Below are 23,173 nucleotides of genomic sequence, written 5' to 3'. Positions count from 1 at the left end.
AACGGGAAACCACCTCCTCGAACCTCTTCCCTAGTCATCCTTATCTCTCCTGGTGAAGAAAAAGCAGAAGACCTGCCTTGGGGCAGACCACCCTTTGACCAAGTATGGCATCAAGGAGCCCTAGCAAAACTGGAGTCAATGGGAATCAGGGGGAAAACTCTCTACTGGCTGGAGCCATACCTACACAAAAGGAAGGTGGTTGTGGTTGCTGGACATCAATCATCTCAGCTCCAAGACATTACTGCAGGAGTTCCTCAGCCTAGTGTCCTAGGCCCAACCATGCTTCAATGACCTTCCTTCAATCATAAGGTCAGAAGTGGGGATGTTTGCTGATGATTGCACAACATTCAGCACCATTTGCGACTCCTCAGATACTGAAGCAATCCGTGTAGAAATGCAGCAAGACCTGGACAATATCCAGGCTTGGGCTGATAAGTGGCAAGTAACATTCATGCCACACAAGTGCCGGGCAATGACCATCTCCCCTTGACAGTCAATGGCATTACCATCGCTGAATCCCCCACTATCATCCTGGGGGTTACCATTGATCAGAAACTGAACTGGAATAGCCATATAAATACCATAGCTACAAGAGCAGATCAAAGTTAGGAATCCTGCGGTGAGTATTACACCTCCTGACTCCCCAAAGCCTGGCCACCATCTGCAAGGCACAAGTCAGGAGTGTGATGGAATATCCTCCACTAGCCTGGATGGGTGCAGCTCCAGCAACACTCAAGGCGCTCGACACCATCCAAGACAAAGTAGTCTGCTTGATTACCACCCCATCCACAAACATTTACTCCCTCCACCACCGACGCACAGCGGCAGTGTGTACCATCTACAAGAAGCACTGCAGCAGCGCACCAAAGCTCCTTAGACAGCCCTTCCAAACCCGTGACTACCACCTAGAAGGACAAGGGCAGCAAATGCATGGGAACACCACCACCTGCAAGTTCCCCTCCAAGCCACACACCATCCTGACTTGGAACTATATCATCATTCCTTCAGTCGCTGGGACAAAATCCTGGAACTCCCTTCCTAACAGCACTGTGGGTTTACCTACCCCACATGGACGGCAGCGGTTCAAGAAGGCAGCTCACCAACACCTTCGCAAGGGCAATTAATGCTGGCCTAGCCAGTGATGCTCACATCCCATGAATGAATAAAAAAAGACACACTTACTGGGTGAAGGTTTGAATGAATTGCACGTTAGCAATCTTTTTACTTTGTAAAATAAATGCAAGACTGAATAATGATTGGCTCCAGCATAATCCTTCAACAAGCAGCTTGCTGGAGTATAACATTCCCTTCATAAATCTGTGTTGTCTCTGCTCAATCATGATCATTTAAGTGCCCAGTCATTGCATCCCTAATAATAGGTTCGAGCATTTCCCCTATTATTCTCTACTTCTTAGGCAGTCCCTTGGGATAGAGGATGACTTGCTTCCACTCCAGTTCGATGGGTTCGGAGATGGCTGATACATCCAATGCATGATCTACAGGCTCTGCCCCACGAGGGACAGGTGGTGCTTGAAGGGTCATGTAGATGAGTAGTTTGGAGGTTTGTGCCCTCTAATGCTTCAACTTCACCTCCACATGTTCCCAACGAAGTCCCTTGAGGTGTATGATGCCTTCCCGAATGAGCTTTCTTCATCTAGGACAGTCACAAGTCTGGGACTCAAATGGGAATGTTTGATCTCTAGAGGTGCTTTCAAAGCAGCCCTGAAAAGTGTCCCCACTGTCCTCCTGGGGGTCTCCTGCCAGGACCAGGTTTGGAGTAGAACAGATGCTTCGGAGGTCTGGTGTCAGGCACGCGAACGACATGTCCTGCCCAGAGCTGGTTTAGAGTAATTAGTGCCCCGATGCTAGGCAAGTTGGCTTGGGAGAGGATGCTGCTGTTGTATTGCCTTCCTTGTCATCATATTTGGAGGATCTTGCAAAGGCTTCTCCAGGGGTATGAGGTGCCTGCTGTAGGTTGTCCAAGTCTCTGAAGCATATAGAAGAGCAGGGATCACTGCTGCCTGGTAAGCCATAATCTTTGTCTTGGGTTGAAATCCTGATCCTCAAATACTCTCTTCCTCAGTCGGCCGAAGGCTGAACTGGCACACTGGAGGTGATGAACCTCGTCATCTATGTCTGCCTTCGCCAAGAGGAGGCTCCCAAGATATGGAAAAAGGTCCACAATTTCCAAGAACTTGCCATTGATCGTGATTGACAGGGGCGGGAAGAAGCTGAGTGTTTATTTTCTCATATGCTTTGGAGAAGGAAATCAACAATGTCCTGGAGCTCAGTTTCATACTGAGCACACACGCAAGTGTCATCTGCACACTGAAGCTTGGCGACTGAGGTTGAAGTGATTTTGGCTTTGGATTGAAGGCATTTTCCCTACTATTGATGTCAGGTTAACTGGCCTATAGTTCCCTGTTCTCTCTCTCCCTCCTTTCTTGAATAGCAGAGTTACATTTGCTACCTCCAGACCACAGGGACCATTCTTGAATCTAGGAAATTCTGGACGATCAAAACCACTGCACCCATCTGTAGCCACCTCTTTTAAAACCCTAGCGTGTAGGTCATCAGTTCCAGGGGATCTGTTGGTTTTTAGTTCCATTAATTTCTCCAGTAATACTTCTTTACTGATACTGAATTCCTTAAGTTCTTCATTTTCACTAGACCTTAGTAATCCTTAGATTCCTTTGCATGAGTGGAGGATCTGTTATTCTGGATAAAACAAGTTGTCATTTTTGAAGCATTTCTACACAAAACCCACATTATTGAAAAATTAACGCTTCTTTTGTGAAGATATTTAAGGAAGTTATCAGACAAAATAAACTAAACGTTTCATAGATTTTCTGCAAAATGAGCATGAAATACACAGCAGGTCTGGCAGCATCTGTGGAGACAAACAGAGTTAACGTTTCCGGCCTGTGACCTTTTATCAGAACTGTCAAAGGTTAGAAATGTAATAGGCTTTGAGCAAGTAAAGGGGGCAGGTGAGGAGGGGAAGAAGAACAAAAGGGAAGGTCTGTGATAGGGCGAAGGGCAGGAGAGATTAAATGACAAAGATGTCATGAAACAAAAGGCACAGGGAGTAGTAACAGCCATAGTACAAGACAAATCATTTGTTCCAGAGAGAGTGTTAATGGCAGAACAGTCCTGTCTGAAAGTAAAAACATGAAAAACAAGTTCAAGACTGGTACATGGTACCAAAATGGCAGTCGTGGTCTGGAGTTGTTGGAACTCAATGTTGAGTCCAGAGTGCCTAATTGAAAGATAAAGTGCTGTTCCTGGAGTTTGTGTTGAGCTTCACTAGAACACTGCAGAAGGCTGAGGACAGAAATGTGGCCAAGAGAGCAGGGTGGTGAATTAAAATGGCAAGGAACCGGAAGATCGGGATCATGCTTGCGGACCGAGCAGAGGTGTTCGGCAAAGTGGTCACCCAACCTACGTCTGGTTTCCCCAATGTAGAGGAGACCACATTGCGAGCAGCAAATACAGAATACTAAATGAAAGTACAAATCGCTGCTTCACCTGGAAGGAGTGTTGGGGTCTTGGATGGTGAGGAGCGAGGAGGTAAAAGGGCAGGTGTTACAACACCTGCGACTGCATGGAAAGGTGCCGTGGGAAGGGGCAAGGTGTCAGAGATGAGGTGTTAGGGGTGATGGAGAAGTGGGCCAGGGTGTCGTGGAGCGAACAGTCCCTTCGGAATGCTGACAGGGGGAGGGAAAGATGTGTTTGGTAGTGGCATCACACTGGAGGTGCCGGAAATGGCGCAGGATGATCCTTTGGATATGGAGGCTGGTGGTGTGAAAAGTGAGGACAAGGAGAACCCTGTTGCAGTTCTGGAAGGGAGGGCAGAAGTACGGGAAATGGGTTGGACACGGTTGAGGGCCCTGTCAACCACAGTGGGGGGGTGGGGGAATCCTTGGCTAAGGACAAAGGAAGACATTGTTGTGGAAGGCTGCATCATAACCAATAAGAGGGAGAATGGAATGGAGTCCTTACAGGAGACAGGGTGTGACTATGTGTAGTCAATGTAGCTATGGGAGTCGTTGGGCTCATAATGAATATCATGAAAACCTACAGTCTTTTTACATAATAAATAATATGGTGCAAAGCTGATCTATTTCAACTTGTCATGACAAAATGAAACAGAAGTGATTGGAAGTCGTAAGTAATCTTGACTACTCTCTAAACTTCACATCAAGGTGAAGAAAAATGGACGTTCAAAATGGTGGAATGCAAGAGAATTTAAAATTATATTTTCCTATGCAACTTAATTAGATTCTGATAACATGATCCAATTCAATGCTGAAAGCATTAATTCTGCGAATAGAATTCTTACCCATCTCCAGAAGGCATGGCATGTTATTAATGATCATGTCCAGCTTATTCACAAAATCATCATCCTTCATGTTCCCCTTGAAAGCTATCCAGACTGTGAAATCATCCTCCCTGACTTCCAGACTCAGCTGATCTTCACCCAACACCAGGTCCATTTCCTCAATGGTTGTAGACCACACGGAGACAAACATGTCTTCTAGATTAGGTAGGTCATCTGAATCTATTCTTTCAGCGCTTCAGATTGATGCTGGACGGTGAGCCACAAAGAGGCTGTGTGCAAAATGAAAACAAATTAATACACAATAAGCACATTAAGTAGTACAAATTCACATGATTCGCGAGGGGGCATAAACTTCAAATACAAGCTTTGAAGCTCTATATTTTAAAAAAACTTAACCGTTCAACCAGCAGCTCTACGGTATTGTGGCCTTTTAAAAACAATTTCACTCTCACATTGAGAATTTTTTATTCATTCATGGGATGTAGAAGTTGCTGACAAGACCAGACTTTATTGCTCATCTCTAATTGCTCTTAACTGAGTGCCTTGCTAGGCCTTTTCAGAGTGCAGTTAAGAATGTCAACCACATTGGTGTGGATCTGGAATTAGACCAGGTAAGGATGACAGATTTCCTTTACTAAAGGACATTAGTGAATCAGGTGGGTTTTTACAGCAGTCCAATAATTTCATGGTCACCATTACTGATACTTGCTTTTTATTCCAGATTAATTTATTAACCGTATTTAAATTCCCCAGCTGCCATAGTGGATTAGATCTCAGATACCTGGATCATTAGTCCAGGCCTTTGAATTGCTAGTCCAGTAACATAACTATGCTATGTTCAGAATAACTATGTTTAACACTACTCCGATAGCAGGACCGGCTTGATTGGTAAATAGTTATATTTTAATTGCATTTTTAAAATTGTATTTATTTTTAAGCAATATTACTTCTGTTCTACCAGTCTTCTCTCCCCGTTATATTTTAGTGTCTCATATTTAGTGCAGCATAATGATCCTCACATGCCTGAGGATGTAGGAGAGCTTTGTTAACCAAAGACCCAGGTTAAATCTTCAGTCAGTGCTGATTTAGATGATTTCAGCCATCGTGGGAGTAGTGGAGGCTACAGATGATCTCTGTGCCCTGGGTTAGCAATCTGAGAAGTGCGGGAGAAAAAAAAAAAAATCAGTCAAGGGTTACTTTTCTTTTGAATTGCTATTAGCAATCCCTTCATGTACATATTGGGCAAGAATATTATGACCGAGGTGTTTCTAATTCCGTTTCTCCACAGGTCACAACATATATTGTTTAAATGTTTACCCAGTTACCGATTTGATCAATCATATACGCTACTCTTTATCCCAGAATAAACTACATCAACCAGGTTTCTTTAATAAACAAAGTCAGTTTATTAACAAACAAGATTTATCCAATAATGAAGCAAAGCACTAACACACAGATTAAAAAAATGAAATTCTCTTTGCAGAGGTCTGTTACAAAAAAAGACAAAAAAAAATACTTTGGCCAAATACTTGCTAATTCTTAAAGAAAAAGATTTGGAAGGAAGTCAGTTGTCCCTTTCGGTCTGGCGTTGATGGGTCACCGGGATTTTGTCAAAAGCAGTTCCTTTCAGGCGGCGTTAAGAATTAATCCGGCAGGTTTTTCCAGCTTCTCAGGAGAGATGCAGCACCAGGGATTTTAGCTCTCCCACACTGGATCTTTGCACGGTTTCTTCAAAGGAGGTAGAGAAAGAGGTGAACTGGGTGCTTTCTTTTTCCTTGGCGGGCAAAACACCAACTGTCTTCAAAACAGTTCACATCCCAAATGAACCAAAACAACATCTCAGAAGCGAAACCACAAAAAGTAAGTCAACCGCCTGACCTCCATAAACCTTGACATGTGGCTTCTCTGTAAACATCTTCCCCAGGTCAAGGTTTCTGTTGTTTATTGAGCTTAAAGCACATGATTTCCAGCAAAGTTTGTTTGCAAACAACATCTCAGTGTCCTTTCAGTGAACTGTCAACAACAAAACAAAGTCCAGCATTAATAAAATCTTCAGCCTTCCAATGAATCCATCTCCAAAATTTAAATAAGAGTCCTCAAAAAAAAAAATTAAATATAGAAGCACCTTCATAACAATTTGGTTGAGGTGGCTGTGATGTTCCCACAGATGAATACCCTGACAACAATGAGGCTCATAAATGAACGGCCACTTGTGCAAGGCACTAGAAGATCCGCTGCAAAAAAACTGATATTGATTTTGTAGAGAAACTGAAGAACTGCTCCAGTTCTGTGTACCAGCATTGATCAACTCTTCAATCTGGGATCATCTATAGCCTCCGCTACTGCCAAACTGGCTGAAATCATCTAAGTCAGCAATGACCAAAGACTGAACCCGGGTCTTTGTTGGTTCACATGGCTCTGCTATTTCCTCAGGCATGTGAGGATTATTAGACTATGAAATATTTTTCCATACACATGTTGAAAATTATGTGCAGAAGGCAAGTCAATCCTCAAATTGACTCTCTTGAACATTATTTCATTATTTTTTTCCCATAAACATCATCACTGCCCAGGCTGCCTCTCATCTCAGGATGCAAAGTTCAGCAATCCTCTTAAACCTCTGCAGTAGTGCTGAAAAAAGGGTCATGTTCGCATAAATGAAAATCAAGATGGTGACCTGGTCACTCTTAATTGTATTTCTACCTAACACCATTGGTGGAGCACAATCACTGGCTGGATTGCAATAGTTCAAGAGTCAGCTCACTACCATATTCTCAAGGAAACTAGGGATGGACAATAAATGCAGCCTTGCAAGTGTTGCCCACACCCCAAGAATAAAAAATATTTGCACCACTTAGATGGCAAAATTCCTAACAAAAGAAAATACCATTTTCTTCAGTTAACAACCTACTAGCAAAGTTACAGAGTGTGTGTTTGAAACTAAGGATCTGAATTAGTTAGCATGCACTAAGAATTTGCCAGTTCTTGTTAAAAAGGAATTTCACTCCCTTATTTTGTCACCCAAGACTAACCATTAATGATGCAGAAATATCAATAAAGTTCAATATTCAAAAAGTTCAATTGCCTGCTTGAACTGTAAACGTTGTTTGAAGAATCTAAATGATGCATTCAACCCGACAGCAAATTACTGCAACCGAGTCTGAATTCACACTACTCAAAAAGGGAAAATTTTGTATAATGCCTCTGAAGATTGAATCATCAAAATAAATGGGCACAAGCTTCTGGAGGTGGCTCAACTCCCACCTTCACTTTTGTACCCACATCCTGCCAGCGGAGCACAAAACTCAATTACACATCTGCTATTACCCACTGTCTCCAATCCAGCAACTAGAATGGGCCAATTCAATGCTAGGATACTGTCAAAAGCCAATTCATTTGGAATACCTTTATAACTCATCCTATATTACTACCCAATCTCTGATCGACACACAAAAGAGGATTATTTCTTTGAAATCCACCATTTTCCTACTCTTTTCTCTTTTTCTAGCTTTGTCTTGATCTGTAGCACAACATATAGGGTTGTGAATGTTATTCCTTGGTGGGGATGGGGCAAAAGAGTTTAGGGAAGTGAAAGAAAGATTTGGAGAGAGGAAAAGGCAAAACTGATCAACTTCCAGCTGGTCCGTACAAATATTTGACTCCGCCTTTCAAATTCAGTTTTACAAAGATCTGGTGGAGGCATCTTCTTGCCACCCATCCACACTCCCCCACCCAGACTAGTCAGACCTAGCTTCCCAAATCCATGCTGACTCTCTGAAGAGCTGGTACTTGCCCAAGTGCTTTGTCACTCTGTACCTGATACATTCCAGTAACTTTCATACAGTTGATGTTAACCTGATAGGCCTGTTTCTCCCTCTCTCCTTTCTTTAATAAGGGATTGAACTATGCAATTTTCCAATCCAAAAGGCACAATTCCTGAATCCAGAGCGCTCTGGAAAACCATGACTAACAGATCCGCAATTTTCTCACCTTGGACCAGTTAGGTGCTGAAGATTTGTCTAGCTTATGGCCCATTATTTTCTCCATGACCATGTTAAAAAATATACAAATCCACTCAGTTCCTCCACTTGACTTATTTTTAGATTTTCTTGTACCACTGGTATTGTGCCCTCTTCCTCCACTGTGAAGACAGATATGAAATTCTCATTTAATCAGATTACCATTTCTTTATTATCCATTGTAATCTCATCTGCATCCATCCTTAATGGGCCCACAATTCCCCTTACCATTCTCTTTCTCTTAAAAAATTTATAAAGGGTTTTGCTGTTAGCTTTGATATCCTTGCAAGTTTTTTTCGTGGTTCCTTTTTGCATCTCATTACTTTCTTTGTATCCCTTTGTTGCTTTTTATAGCTCTCCCAGTCTGCTGGATTTCCACATTTCCTGGTATATTTGTAAGCTTTTGTGTACTGGTATCACACCAAATACTACTTTGAATGCATAAGAACACAAAGAACATAGGAAACAGGACCAGGAGTAGGCCATATGACCCCTCACACTTGCTCCTCCATTCAATAAGATTGTGGCAGATCTCAGATCTCAATTTAATTTTCCTGCCCAATCCCCATATCCCTTGATTTCCTTAGATTCCAAGAAACCATTGATCTCAGCTTGAATATACTCAACAACTGAGCATCCACAGCCCTCTGTGATAGAGAATTCCAAAGATGCTTCCCACTACTTGTCTGCAGGTTTACCCCTGAACTGTTCAGCAGAGTTTAATGCAGGTAATTCATTTCTAATCTCTTCTAAGTTTCCTGAAATTAAAAACTTTGGTTTGTGACATTTCCTCGCCCCTCTCAAATCTAACATCAAAATCAATCACAATATGGTCACTATTTGCAAGATGATGCCTTATCATTAGATTAACTAATTCCGGTTCGTTGCTCATCACTAAACCCAGAATGGCCTCTTACACGGTCAGTTCTAAAACACACTATTCTCGAAAACTGTCCTGAACGCATTCTAAAAGTTAATTGCCTTTATTATGAGCTGTTCTGCTCCATTGAGTCGATGGGAAAATTAAAATCTCTCGTCCAAGGGAGATTGCATACAGGTCTTTGCACTCTACCCCTAAAATGGTGAGGGTGGTGGTGATGTGGGGGGAAAAGGTTTGCCACACCTAAACTGATTTAGTACACAGTTGACTAATTAGCAAAGGCCTGGGAACAGATCATTTACCTGTTCTTGGTCAGTGGACGGTAAAGCACAAAGAAAAGTTCAAGAGGAAACTATTTTATTAACAAAGATATATAATTATTGTGCACGGCATCCAATGCAACTTTAAATACAAAGATTAACAATGGTTTAGTGAATGTTAATATGGATCATGCCAATAAAAGATGAAATGTCTTTCATCAGCTTGATAAAATTATTTTACTCTATACTTCCCCCTGCAAAAAAACAGGATAAGTTGCAGATTTCTTTCATTAAGTTGGCAAGCGAAATCTAGATGTCTGAGGAATAATTTAAACACCGACATGAACACAAACTTAAATTGGGAAAATTGGATGCGTGCCTAGAAAAGAGTTACACTAAAAGGGATGCAGTTTCTAGAAATGCAAAAAAAAAGAAACACACCACGAAGGGAAGCAAGATTCATGGTAAACACACATCTGCTAAAATCCAATTCCACAACAGCTCTGGAAAAGAATCAGGGCACAGGTCACCTGACCATCCTCATGGTCAGAAAATGGTGCATCACCTTCAATTCTAGTCTGGATAAGTCAAATTTGCTACGATTCTCAAAGTAAAGCACACCAAGTTATTTTGTGATCAGTGTTAGAATTTCCAGGAAAGGGCAGGGAAACAACATACAACCAGAACTCAAGGAGAGCTCATTAGACAAACATTTACTTATTTAAAGCATTGCTGTTGTATTTAAATGGGATCTAAACAGGGTACAGAGGCAAAGGCACTGATCACAAATCATTAAAAGCAGCAATGCTGGTTAACAAGGCCATAACAAATGCAAACAAAGCACTGGGGCTAATTGCTAGAGGAACAGAATTGAAAAACAGAGAAGTTATGCTAAACTTGTATAGAATCTTGGTTAGAACACATGGAATACTACGCTCAGCTCTGGTTTTCATATTACGAAAGGATGTAGAGGCACTGGAGAAGATGCAAATAAGGATGATACCAGAACCAAGAGTTTACTACCATCAGGAAAGTCTGAACAAGCTGGGGCTCTTCCTCTAGGAGGGAAGGCTAAGAAGCAACCTGATAGAGGTGTTAAAATTATGGAAGGGTTCAACAGAGTAAACATATGTTTTGACTTGTAAGAAATCTAAATCTAGGGGTCATAAATATAAAGATGTGCCACGAATAAATCCAACAAGGAATTCAGGAAAAACTTGTTTCCCCATAGAGTGTTTAGAATGTAGAACTTGGTACCACATGGAGTTCTTTTGGGCCTCCTTATCTCGAGAGACAATGGATACGCGCCTGGAGGTGGTCAGTGGTTTGTGAAGCAGCGCCTGGAGTGGCTATAAAGGCCAATTCTGGAGTGACAGGCTCTTCCACAGGTGCTGCAGAGAAATTTGTTTGTTGGGGCTGTTGCACAGTTGGCTCTCCCCTTGCGCCTCTGTCTTTTTTCCTGCCAACTACTAAGTCTCTTCGACTCGCCACAATTTAGCCCTGTCTTTATGGCTGCCCGCCAGCTCTGGCGAATGCTGGCAACTGACTCCCACGACTTGTGATCAATGTCACACGATTTCATGTCGCGTTTGCAGACGTCTTTATAACGGAGACATGGACGGCCGGTGGGTCTGATACCAGTGGCGAGCTCGCTGTACAATGTGTCTTTGGGGATCCTGCCATCTTCCATGCGGCTCACATGGCCAAGCCATCTCAAGCGCCGCTGACTCAGTAGTGTGTATAAGCTGGGGGTGTTGGCCGCTTCAAGGACTTCTGTGTTGGAGATATAGTCCTGCCACCTGATGCCAAGTATTCTCCGAAGGCAGCGAAGATGGAATGAATTGAGACGTCGCTCTTGGCTGGCATACGTTGTCCAGGCCTCGCTGCCGTAGAGCAAGGTACTGAGGACACAGGCCTGGTACACTCGGACTTTTGTGTTCCGTGTCAGTGCGCCATTTTCCCACACTCTCTTGGCCAGTCTGGACATAGCAGTGGAAGCCTTACCCATGCGCTTGTTGATTTCTGCATCTAGAGACAGGTTACTGGTGATAGTTGAGCCTAGGTAGGTGAACTCTTGAACCACTTCCAGAGCGTGGTCGCCAATATTGATGGATGGAGCATTTCTGACATCCTGCCCCATGATGTTCGTTTTCTTGAGGCTGATGGTTAGGCCAAATTCATTGCAGGCACCACATGGAGTAGTTGAACAGAATAGCATAGATGCACAAAAGGGAAGCTAGATTATTCTTACTTTTCCTTTGTCTTTTTTCCTCTCTCTTTTTTCAATATCTCTTTCCCTCTTGATTTCAATACCAAATTTGACTCTAATTCACACGTCATTTCTGTGTTTTCTTCGCGATCCTTAAATCTCACTGGTTAAGGAGACAGATTGTTGACCCCACCGTTCACCAAGGTCCCAAATGTACCAAATGTTCTGATGAAGGGTTGCAATGTTAACTCTGTGTCTCCCTCCACAGATGCTGCCAGACCTACTGAGTATTTCCAGCACTTTCTGTTCCCAAATGTACCATTGTCCTCGCTATGCCATTATTCAGCCCACGTTTCCAGCAACTTGCATGCTACAAGATACTCCCCACTCCAGCAAAATCTGGGCATATGTTTTACATCCACCCATTGTAAAGGGAAAGGAGAAGAGCAAAAGGAAAGACTCACCCCCAAAATATTACAACTACACAGAATATACTATCTAAAAAAAAAATACATGGCAGCAATTTCCAGATCTCAATCTCTTTGGGGGAGGGGGGTGGTTTAACACTGTATTAAAAGAAAACTTATAAAAAGTATAGATTACCTGGATCATATACCCTGTTAGATTGTTACTCTATAATCTGCCCAAATATCAAATAATTGTTAACTTTCAAAATCTATTGAATAGATTATTTCCTACAGTCCACCATAGATTAAATTCCTGTAACCTTCCAGTTAGTCCTTCAGTATCATTAATTGTGTACTATAATAAATTGTAAAGGGCTAGTGTGATAATCACAACAAAAACATCTCCAGGTTCAGGGGACATTAAATCATAACATAATTTATTGGTCATCTGGACCATGACGCCATTGAGATTAAAAATCAAACCCTGCAGGTGCCCATCATTCTACATTTAATATATATTATGCAATTAAATATTTTATTACTGGGGTCATTGACTTACAGTAAGTCAATTTTATTTTTACTACATAGGATTCTAAGATTTCTACCAGTCTTTTGGGATGATATTCTATTATTCCATCTTTAATAACTAGGGCCATTGGTCTATAGGTGACTAAATAAATTGAATTCCATTTTTTCGAATAAATTTTGAAGCCGGTATTTGAGACAGAAAATGGACGGAATTCTATGAAAACAATGAATTATTTATCACTAGAAAGAGAAAAGGTTGTCTGCCTGAACAAATTGTGCATATTTTTTTTTAAAAATCTGTTCTTCAAAGTAGCCTGCTGCTTAGTCACTTTCCTGCAGCACAGGGATTATGGATCAGATGTGTCGAATACCTGTCTTTAGATGAAAGTATTTCATTGTAAACAAGAGCATGGCTACCCGACCCAAAGGGACCAGACGACATGTGTTGGGTTCGGGTCGGGTCGCTCTTCCGGGTCCAGCATTCGGGCTCGGCTCGGGTTGGACACAATCACCACCACCAGTACGTGGCTCCAATCTTAATGTACTTTTTAAATAACCTTTCAAGTCCAGTGACAGTTTTTGTTGCTTATCTGCACTAGCTTAAAAAGTGAAAAATGGAAGCTAGATTAACTGAACATTCCGGTGGTCGGGTCAGGTCAGGTGCAGGAGAAAATGAAAAGGACTCGGGCCAGGTTGGGCTCGGGTCAGATGCGGTTCTGTCGGGCTTGGGTTGGGTTTCATTTGCAGACCCGAGCAGGCCCTTATTGTAAAGCAACAAAATGGCACAGGATCCTTTTGCTTCAGCCTTGGTTCCATGAAAATGGGGAGTTTTTTTTAAAAACTGATAGCATTTACACATTTTAGCGCTGCATCCCTCCTAGCATCCATTCTCACATCTGCTTTATTGAGTTCTGTTTAGGGTTCAGTTCAGCATATACATGTTATTGGCTGGTTTGCTGTGGATTTACAACACTAACCTTACCACAAGGCAAGTGACCTCTTCCCCAAGTTGTAATTATCAAAACAACCAAAAATAGACTAAAACTTTCACATCTTCACTGAGATGCAACGCTCCATAATTTTAGCAATCAAATATTTTATTGATTTTGTGACAAATGATTGAAATATACTCATATTCAGTCAACACGTTAAACAGTAAGCTGTTCGCATCAGTATCTGGCTTATAGAGATTGATTTAGTTGAATTAAAACAAAAAAAAGCATTAAACATCAAATTGGCCAAGCAAAAATATGCTAAATAGAAACATCAGCTCAGCTGTGTAACAGATGAATGCACTTCATTATTTCCCAAAAATTTAGTTACAGCACAAGTATAGATTTCTGTAACAATTTAATTAACACTTTCACAACGTTATCATCAGGACATTAAGCTGACATGCTCATAAGTACGTTTTACTGAAATCCTAACAAAATTGCTTTTAATGTTGGAAAACAATTAATTTTTTTTAAAGTACATATTCTTGCATATATTTGTGTTTCCAAGAAACATTACTTACAAAGATGTAACAAGACATAAAACTAAAGAGTACTACTTAAATACATTTTTGAAAGAAGCTTTAAAAAGTGCAACGTTTACATGTTGATGCAGTAATTGTTATTTAAATAATTAAAGATATAATTTGTGAGTCTATCAACTGCAGGGATTGAGTAGAAGGTACAGAATAAGATCAATAGGCTTAAAATTCCAACATTCCCTCTCCCTTAACCTCATGTTTACAGAAACATCAATGGAGGTACCCTAAGGATCAAAGCTACTCTTAACTTTATAAAAAGCCTCAATTTGCCTGGATGAGCAAACGAAAAAAAAATGTACTATGGTGTAATACGCAGAGAATTCTGGAAAACACAAAATCTTAGATCTAAGAACTGCAAATATGTAATGGCAAGAAACTGAAATTCATAAAAATATTTTGTGCATGTGACAAACCACCAACTGAGCCTGCTTCTGTTCAACTGTAGGCCAGTGATGCATTTCACTGTTACAATGGTATGAACTATTACCCGCCAAGCCAATGTGGATCAAGGCAATGTGAAGAATTGTCTGATCTTAAAATAGGTGCAATTTAGGCTACATTCCTATGCCGTTGGCTACTGATGAATGCACCACACAGAAGGCATTTGATAAGGTGCCACATCAAAGGTTATTGCAGAAAATAAAAGCTCATGATGTAGGGGGTAACATATTGGCATGGATAGAAGATTGGTTAGCTAACAGGAAACAGAGTAGGCACAAATGAGTCATTTTCTGGTTGGCAAGATGTAACGAGTGGTGTGCCACAGGGATGGGGCCTCAACTTTTTACAATTTATATAAATGAATCAGATGAAGGGACTGAAGATATGGTTGCTAAATTTGCTGATGACACAAAGATAGGTAGGAAAGTAACTTGTGAAGAGGACACAAGGAGGCTACAAAGGGATATAAATAGGTTAAGTGAGTTGGCAAAGACCTGGCAAATGGAGTATAATATGGGAAAGTGGGAAATTGTCCACTTTGGCAAGAAGAATAAAAAAAGCATATTATCTCAATGGTGAGAGATTACAGAGCTCAGAGATGCGTAGGGATCTGGGTGTCCCAGTGCATGAATCACAAAAAGTTAGTATGCAGGTACAGCATGTAACTAGGAAAGGTAATAGAATGTTATCATTTATCACGAGGGGAATTGAATACAAAAGTGGGAGGTTATGCTTCAGCTACACAGGGTATTGGTGAGACCACATCTGGAGTACTGTGTACAGTACTGGTCTCCTTATTTAAGGAAGGATGTAAATGCGTTGGAGGCAGTACAGAGAAGGTTTACTAGACTAATACCTGGAATGGGTGGGCTGTCTTACAAGGAAAGATTGTACAGGCTAGGCTTGTATCTGCTGCAATTTAGAAGAGTAAGAGGCAACTTGATTAAAACATATAAGATTCTGAGGGGTCTTGGCAGGGTGGATGTGGAAAGGATGTTTCCCCTTGTGGGAGAATCTTGAACTAGGGGTCACTGTTTAAAAATAAAGGGGTTGCTTATTTCAGACAGAGATGAGTAGAAATTTTTTCTCTCTGAGGGCCGTGAGTCTTTGGCATTCTCTTCCTCAAAACGCAGTGGAAGCAGAGTCTTTGAATATTTTTAAAGCAGAGGTAAATAGATTCTTGATAAGCAAAGGGGTGGAAGGACGACACAAAGGTTGGTGGAGTTGCGGATAGTGATGAGGATTGTCAGAGGATACAGCAGGATATAGATCGGTTGGAGACTTGGGCGGAGAAATGGCAGATGGAGTTTAATCCGGACAAATGTGAGGTAATGCATTTTGGAAGGTCTAATGCAGGTGGGAAGTATACAGTAAATGGCAGAACCCTTAGGAGAATTGACAGGCAGAGAGATCTGGGCGGACATGTCCACAGGTCACTGAAAGTGGCAACGCAGGCGGATAAGGTAGTCAAGAAGGCATACGGCATGCTTGCCTTCATCGGTCGGGGCACAGAATATAAAAATTGGCAAGTCATGCTGCAGCTGTACAGAACCTTAGTTAGGCCACACATAGAATATTGCGTGCGATTCTGGTCGCCACACTATCAGAAGGACATGGAGGCTTTGGAGAGGGTACAGAAGAGGTTTACCAGGATGTCGCCTGGTCTGGAGGGCATTAACTATGAGGAGAGGTTGGATAAACTCGGATTGTTTTCACTGGAACGACGGAGGTGGAGGGGCGACATGATAGAGGTTTACAAAGTTATGAGCGGCAAGGACAGAGTAGATAGTCAGAGCTTTTTACCAGGGTGGAAGAGTCAGTTACTAGGGGACATAGGTTTAAGGTGAGAGGGGCAAAGTTTAGAGGGGATATGCGAGGCAAGTTCTTTACACAGAGGGTGGTGAGTGACTGGAACTTGCTGCCGGGGGAGGTGGTGGAAGCAGGTACGACAGCGACGTTTAAGAGGCATCTTGACAAATACATGAATAGATGGGAATAGAGGGATACGGTCCCCGGAAGTGCAGAAGGTTTTAATTTAGGCAGGTATCAAGATCGGCGCAGGCTTGGAGGGTCGAATGACCTGTTCATGTGCTGTACTGTTCTTTGTTCTTTATCAGGGGTAGGTGGAAATATGGAGTAATCAGTTCAGCCATAAACTTATTGAATGGCTGAGCAGGCTCGAGGAGTTGAGTGGCCTACTCCTGCTCCTAATTCACATGTTCGTATGCAAGCATAATGAGGCAGAATAAGCCACACAAGGGGGATAAAGAATCAAGCAATCAAATGTTCTTCTGAACACTCCCACCCGTTGAAGTGCAGTAGAATAGTACAAAATGCTGTCATTCAATTATATTAAAAGGGACCAAACTGTTCCCTACAATGCATAGGCCACGCAAAGTGTCAGCTGCATGTAATGTACCACAACTGTAAAAGTACAAATCAAGATATGAAAAAAACTGTAATTTTGCATACCAGATTTCTCAGCTAAAAAAGTATAATTTCACAGGTCTTCCCCGGCAAAACATTCTACGAATAGAAATAAGATATTTTATTACAAAAATCATGAACCTGAGAAAGAGATCTGCATTCTGTAATTGACTGAGAAGTTTAAGTTGAAGGATATGTTTTGTGAAAACAGTAAATTATTAAATACCCACTCATCATTCCATAGAGAAGCAGTTTAAAATGGATCTCATGCACTGCAACCAATGTAACTCTTACCTGTAACATGTAATTTAGAGTCAAAGTAGTCTTTAGTGAAACTGACAGTTTCAGTCTGGAAACTGGCGAATGAAACGCATTTGTCACACACAATTTATTTTATGTAGGTAGTCCCAACATATGCAAACAATACATCCCAAAAGAAACTGACCAGTTTACAGATCCAAAGCAGAGCACATATTGATAGATTTAACTGGCACTCAAAGTCTAAACTAGTTTTGAGAAATTGATCATAATTTCAAATGACTGCCAAGTACTGTCTAAATCACAAATCTGTGCAACATCACCCAAAATTATTCAACATACATACTTGAATATTTCAATTCATTTTTGTTACTCCACTAAATCACTGATTTTTTTTTAGAACTTAAGGTGCTACCGCTACTAAAATACTGGTCAAATATTGACATGGCAATTCAAGTATAAACACGTCATCATTAAAAGTGAAAAATATAAACCTTCTCAGTAGCCAAGGCAATGCTACTTTAAGCAGACAATAGACTAAACAAAGTTACCCAAGTTTAGTATTTTCAAAACTGACTCCAGAAACAAACTAGGAGCTCCTTTAATAGATAAAACATGAGGATGAAAAAAAACAGAATCACAACATTTAAACATATATAATACACAATGATCCTACTACACAACTATTTGTGCACCAAAGCATTCAACAAAATATGTGAAGTAAAATAGCCTTTCCTCATTTGTGCCATTCTGCAGATAACATTAGAAATAATCTTGCCTTTGCTACTCATTTAGGGACTGCAACTATTCAAGCTGCCAGAAAATGCAGTACAAGATTTGACAAAATAAATTTAAACTGCATTCAATAAGTAGATGAATGGACATCATTACCTTCATTATACAATGACAAAAGTTTGGATTACAGACACAACTAAGCCATAAATAGTAAGGAAAACTGTCACTGAGGAATGTGCACTGCCTGAAATAGTGGTGAAAGCCGATTAAATAGTAACTTTCAAAAGGGAATTGGATAAATGTTTGAAAAGGAAAATTTTGCAGAGCTATGAGGAAAGAGCAAGGAGAGCTAATTGGATAGCTCTTTCAAAGGGCCGAACAGCCTCCTTCAATACTGTAATATTGTAGCTTATGAGAAATTAAAGATGTTACAAGTGATTTTTAACATCGAATAAGGCAATATGACAACCTAGAAGGGAACGCTTCAGAACAAACTGACAGATAAGACCTCAGACGTTATATATGAAATAAAAAAAATGTGGAGGACTGTCTTATATTTAATTATCACCGACAGGAAAATTATTACACATAAGGGTTCCAGTTTGCTTAAAACGCTCATGTAAAAGGGGGAGGGGGAATGTGAAGGACGGAGACCAGCTGCAAGACTCGGAGCCCCAACACAATGAAAGGCAACAGCACCGAGGCCTGAGGTTGGTGCCAGCTCCTACGAGCCATCACTGTGGCCCAGGGCCGGGCCGGACTACTGTTGCCTTCCCATCCTCACAAGGCCCCGCTCACCTGCACACTTACCGGCTTCCGTCAGGCCGCTGGACCACCCGCTCTCATTCCTCAGCGAGATTTCTGGTGCTGAACCGTTACGATGATTTTATACAACCACAAAAAATATATTCCTTATTAATGTAACCTCACAAGGATTGGACCGCCCACCTCCCGGTCCCGTCAACACAAACACCACCATCAAAAAAAAACTACTAACCGGCCAACTCCGCAAATAGCCGCAGTCCCATTGGACCCGTTCCCCCCTGATTCAGGACGACAGTAAGACGCTTTCCCATAGGTCTGCCTTTCAGCCAATCAAGGTCACCCGCAGTCAACGTGATGACGTTTGGACACCCCGCCCACGTAGCGTCAGGGAAAGCACCGCCTCCTCCCGGAGCCGCGCATGCGCCCCGATATTGCGGTCGCGCATGCGCCTCGCTGGAGCCTGTGGCCTGGAGACTTCTCCTTCCTTGTTACCAGGTGGTTTTTGCCAGCTTGCTCACTGCTGGGAGTAGGTGTTCTCCAGTGCTTCTTTATCCTCAGCCAAAACCATGTATTATTCCAATTTCATCCTTGACAGCATCCTGACAATTTTTAAATACACACTGGCTCCATAAAGAAAGACTTGTATTTATATAGCGTCTTTCACGACCACTGGACGTCTGGAAGCACCTTACAGCCAATTACATGATTTTTGAAGTGTAGTCGCTGTTGACATGCAGGAACCCTCCCCTCATCAATAAATGCAAGAAGCTCATGGACTTTAATTCCAAAATCAAGAATATTTATGTAGCTACCTCACTTTCCCTTCCTTTCTCCTGTCCACTGCCCATTACCTCCACCAAAGTCTTCAACCCACTCTAGCTCAGGTTCACAATTAGTTTTGAATTTTCTAGCCTATCGTCTCCCTCCTTCTCACAATGTATCAGAATGAAATCTACATCATACCCTTTCCCCATTCAACTTCTGACTACTCAGCTCCCCTTGGCGCCTTGCTAGTTGACATGGTTCATTTTTCTCAAAGACCATCTATCTCCACTTGCCATCTTCATTCCCATCTCAGAAAAACCTAACCTTAACACTTCTATGCTCTCCACTAATGACCCTATTTCCAATCTCCCTTTTCTCTCTGAGGTCTTCAAAGGTGTCATTGCATCCCAGCTGACCACCTCTCCTGAAACCCCCATTCTAATTTCTTTAGTCTGCTTTGCATGGTCAAAGTCATGGATGATATCCTCCATTGATTCTGACCAGAGGGCATGGTCCTTTTCAACCTTTTCATTGGATGTTACACAGTTGACTATGGTTTATTAGTAGCAGGGTTTAGTTGTAGTACCAAGGTTTATTATTTAATAGATGGAGGAATGGCAGGGCTGCTCCAACCTCTGCAGTGCACATCCTGTGCTAAATGGGAATGCCAGGACACTTCTTGCGTTCTGGATAATCATATGTGTGGGAAGTGTCATCAGTTGCAGCAGCTTGAACGGGTTTCGGAACTTGAGCAGCATCTGGTGTCACTGCGATGCATTCATGAGGTTTAGAGTTCCAAGGATCGCATGTTTATAGATGTGGTCACCCCGCAGTTTAAGTGTATGCAAGCAGAGAGCAAATGGGTGACAGCCAGACAGTCAAGAAGAAACAGGCATATAGTGCAGGAGACCCCTCAGTGCATCTCACTCTCAACCAATATTCAGTTCTGAATACTGAGGAAAGTGATGGTTCATCTGGAGAGTGCAGCCAGAGCCAAGACCATGGCACCACGGGTGGCTCTGCTGTCCAGAGGGATAAAAGGAAGACTGGAAGAACGACAGTGATAGGAGATTTGATAGGGGAAAAGAGGCGTTTCTGTGGCCGCAGACGTGAATTCAGGATGGTGCATTGCCTCACTGGTGCCAGGGTCAAGGATGTCACCAAATGGCTGCAGAGTACCCTGAGGGGGGAGGTTGAACAGCCAGCAGCCAGGGTCAACAGCACTGGTACCAACGACATAGGTAGGAAGAGGGATGTGGTCCTGCAGAAAGAGTTTAGTGATCTACGTAAGAAATTAGCAAACAGGACCTCAAAAGTGGTAATCTCCGGCTTACTCCCTGTACCACGTGCAAGTGACGATAGTGTAAATCGGGATTGTCCAACATTTTTGCATGGGGGTGCTGGTGAGACAATTTTTGAAAGATAAAGGTATTTAAAAAGTTATCTTACTATTAATCAAAACAACATCAAATATGCATTTTTATGAAGAAGCTTTAATGAGAAGATTTATTTATTGTGTTCCCCCTGTCTGTGTTGTTTCCCTCCCTCTCTGTGTCATTCTCACAGTCTGTGCCCCCCTCCGTCACCACTTTCTCTCTCTTTGCCCCCCTCCCTCTATCTGTCTCTCTCTCTGTCTGCCCCTCTCTCTCTATCTCCTCCTCCCTCTCCCTCTGTCCCCCTCCCTTTCTGTTTTCCCTTTTCTCTGTTCCCCCTCTCTCTGTTTCCCCCCCTCTCTCTCTCTCTTTGTTCCCCCTCTTCTCTCCCTGTCCCTCTGTTTTCCCTTTTCTCTGTTCCCCTCTCTGTTTTCCCCTCTCTCTCTCTCTCTCTCTTTGTTCCCCCCTCACTTTCTGTCCCCCCTCTCTACTTTCCCCTCTCTCTGTTTTTCCTCTCGCTCTTTTTCTTTCTTTGTTCTGCCTTCTCTCTCTGTAACCCCCCCACCTCTCTCTTTATTTCCCCCCACTCTCCCTCCCTCTCTCTGACAGTTGCAGGAGCGGGAGGACTCAGCACGGCAGCTTTGTGGTTGGTCAGTTTGTTTAAAAACATCGCGCTGTCAGTTTCACAGCTGCTGAAGCAGGAACGCGATTCCCAACTTCGGACAGATTCCAGGTTTTTCGGCAGTCTTCTAAAAAATATGCCGACGACTAGGCACTTAATATACAAGGATATAAAGTGTTAAGAAAAGATAGAGAAAGAAAAAAGGGAGGTGGTGTGGCAGTCCTGATTAGGGAAGGCTTTGCAGTTCTGAAAAGGGAGGATGTCCTTGAGGGGCCAAGAACAGAATCCTGGCCCTGGCGGAACCCAAACTGAGCATCACTGATCTGGTTCTTGCTAAGCAAGTGCCGCTTGATGGCACTGTTGACACCTTCCATCACTTGACTGATGATTGAGAGGAGGCTGATGGGGCGGTAATTGGCCGGGTTGGACTTGTCCTGCTTTTTGTGTACAGGACATACCTGGGCAATTTTCCACATTGTCAGACAGATGCCAGTGTTGTAGCTGTACTGGAATAGCTTGGCTATGGGCGCCGCAAGCTCTGGAGCACAGGTCTTCAGTACTATTGCCGGAATATTGTCAGGGCCCATAACCTTTGCAGTATCCAGTGCCTTCAGTCATTCCTTGATATCACGCGGAGTGAATCGAATTGGCTGAAGTCTGACATCTGTGATGCTGGGGACTTCAGGAGGGGGCCGAGATGGATCATCAACTTGACACTTCTGGCTGAAGATTGTTGCAAATGCTTCAGCCTTATCTTTCGCACTGATGTGCTGAGCTCCCCCATCAATGAGGATGGGGATATTTGTGGAGCCACTTCCTCCAGTTAGTTGTTTTGTTATCCACCACCATTCACGGCTCGATGTGATAGGACTGCAGAGCTTAGATCTGATCTGTTGGTTATGGGATCGCTTAGCTCTGTCTATCGCATGCTGCTTACGCAGTTTGGCATGCAAGTAGTCCTGAGTTGTAGCTTCACCAGGTTGACGCCTCATTTCGAGGTATGCCTGGTGCTGCTCCTGGCATGCCCTTCTGCATTCTTCATTGAACCTGGGTTGGTCTCCTGGCTTGATGGTAATGGTAGAGTGGGGGATATGCTGGTCCATGAGGTCACAGATTGTGGTTGAGTACAATTGTGCTGCTGCTGATGGCCCACAGCGCCTCATGGATGCCCAGTTTTGCATTGCTAGATCTGTTCGAAATTTATCCCAGTTAGCACGGTGGTAGTGCCGCACAACACAAAGGAGGGTATCCTCAATATGAAGGCGGGACTTGGTCTCCACAAGGACTGTGCGGTGGTCACTGCTACTAATACTGTCATGGACAGATGCATCTGCAGCAGGCAGATTGGTGAGGATGAGGTCAAGTATGTTTTTCCCTCTTGTTGGTTCCCTCACCACCTGCCGCATACCCAGTCTAGCAGCTATGTCCTTTAGGACGGCCAGCTCGGTCAGTAATGGTGCTACCAAGCTACTCTTTGTGATGGACATTGAAGTCTCCCACCCAGAGTACATTCTGTTCCCTTGCCACCCTCAGTGCTTCCTCTAAGTGGTGTTCAACATGGAGGAGTACTGATTCATCAGCTGAGGGAGGGTGGTAGGTGGTAATCAG

At 42.6% G+C, this 23,173-nt stretch overlaps 1 protein-coding gene across 17 annotated transcripts in view; it reads right to left on the bottom strand.

Annotated features, from left to right (window-relative positions):
- Nucleotides 1-19,107, bottom strand: part of ncoa6 (nuclear receptor coactivator 6) — a 77,624-nt gene extending 58,517 nt beyond the window's left edge. For 4 of the 17 annotated variants that reach the window (XM_068048545.1, XM_068048561.1, XM_068048559.1 and 1 more), the window contains exons 1-3: nucleotides 18,851-19,025; nucleotides 5,366-5,495; nucleotides 4,343-4,611 (exon numbers count right to left, since the gene is read on the bottom strand). In XM_068048545.1, the coding sequence (XP_067904646.1) occupies nucleotides 4,343-4,532 (190 nt within the window). In that variant the 5' untranslated portion in view covers nucleotides 4,533-4,611; nucleotides 5,366-5,495; nucleotides 18,851-19,025. The other 13 variants (XM_068048550.1, XM_068048546.1, XM_068048552.1 and 10 more) reach the window with 13 other exon arrangements.
- Nucleotides 19,108-23,173: the final 4,066 nt, after the last annotated feature.

Source organism: Heterodontus francisci, chromosome 16 (genome assembly GCF_036365525.1).
Source record: "Heterodontus francisci isolate sHetFra1 chromosome 16, sHetFra1.hap1, whole genome shotgun sequence".
NCBI lineage: Eukaryota > Metazoa > Chordata > Chondrichthyes > Heterodontiformes > Heterodontidae > Heterodontus > Heterodontus francisci.
Note: the sequence above shows the minus strand (reverse complement) of the source record. Positions and strands in the feature narration are given on the sequence as shown.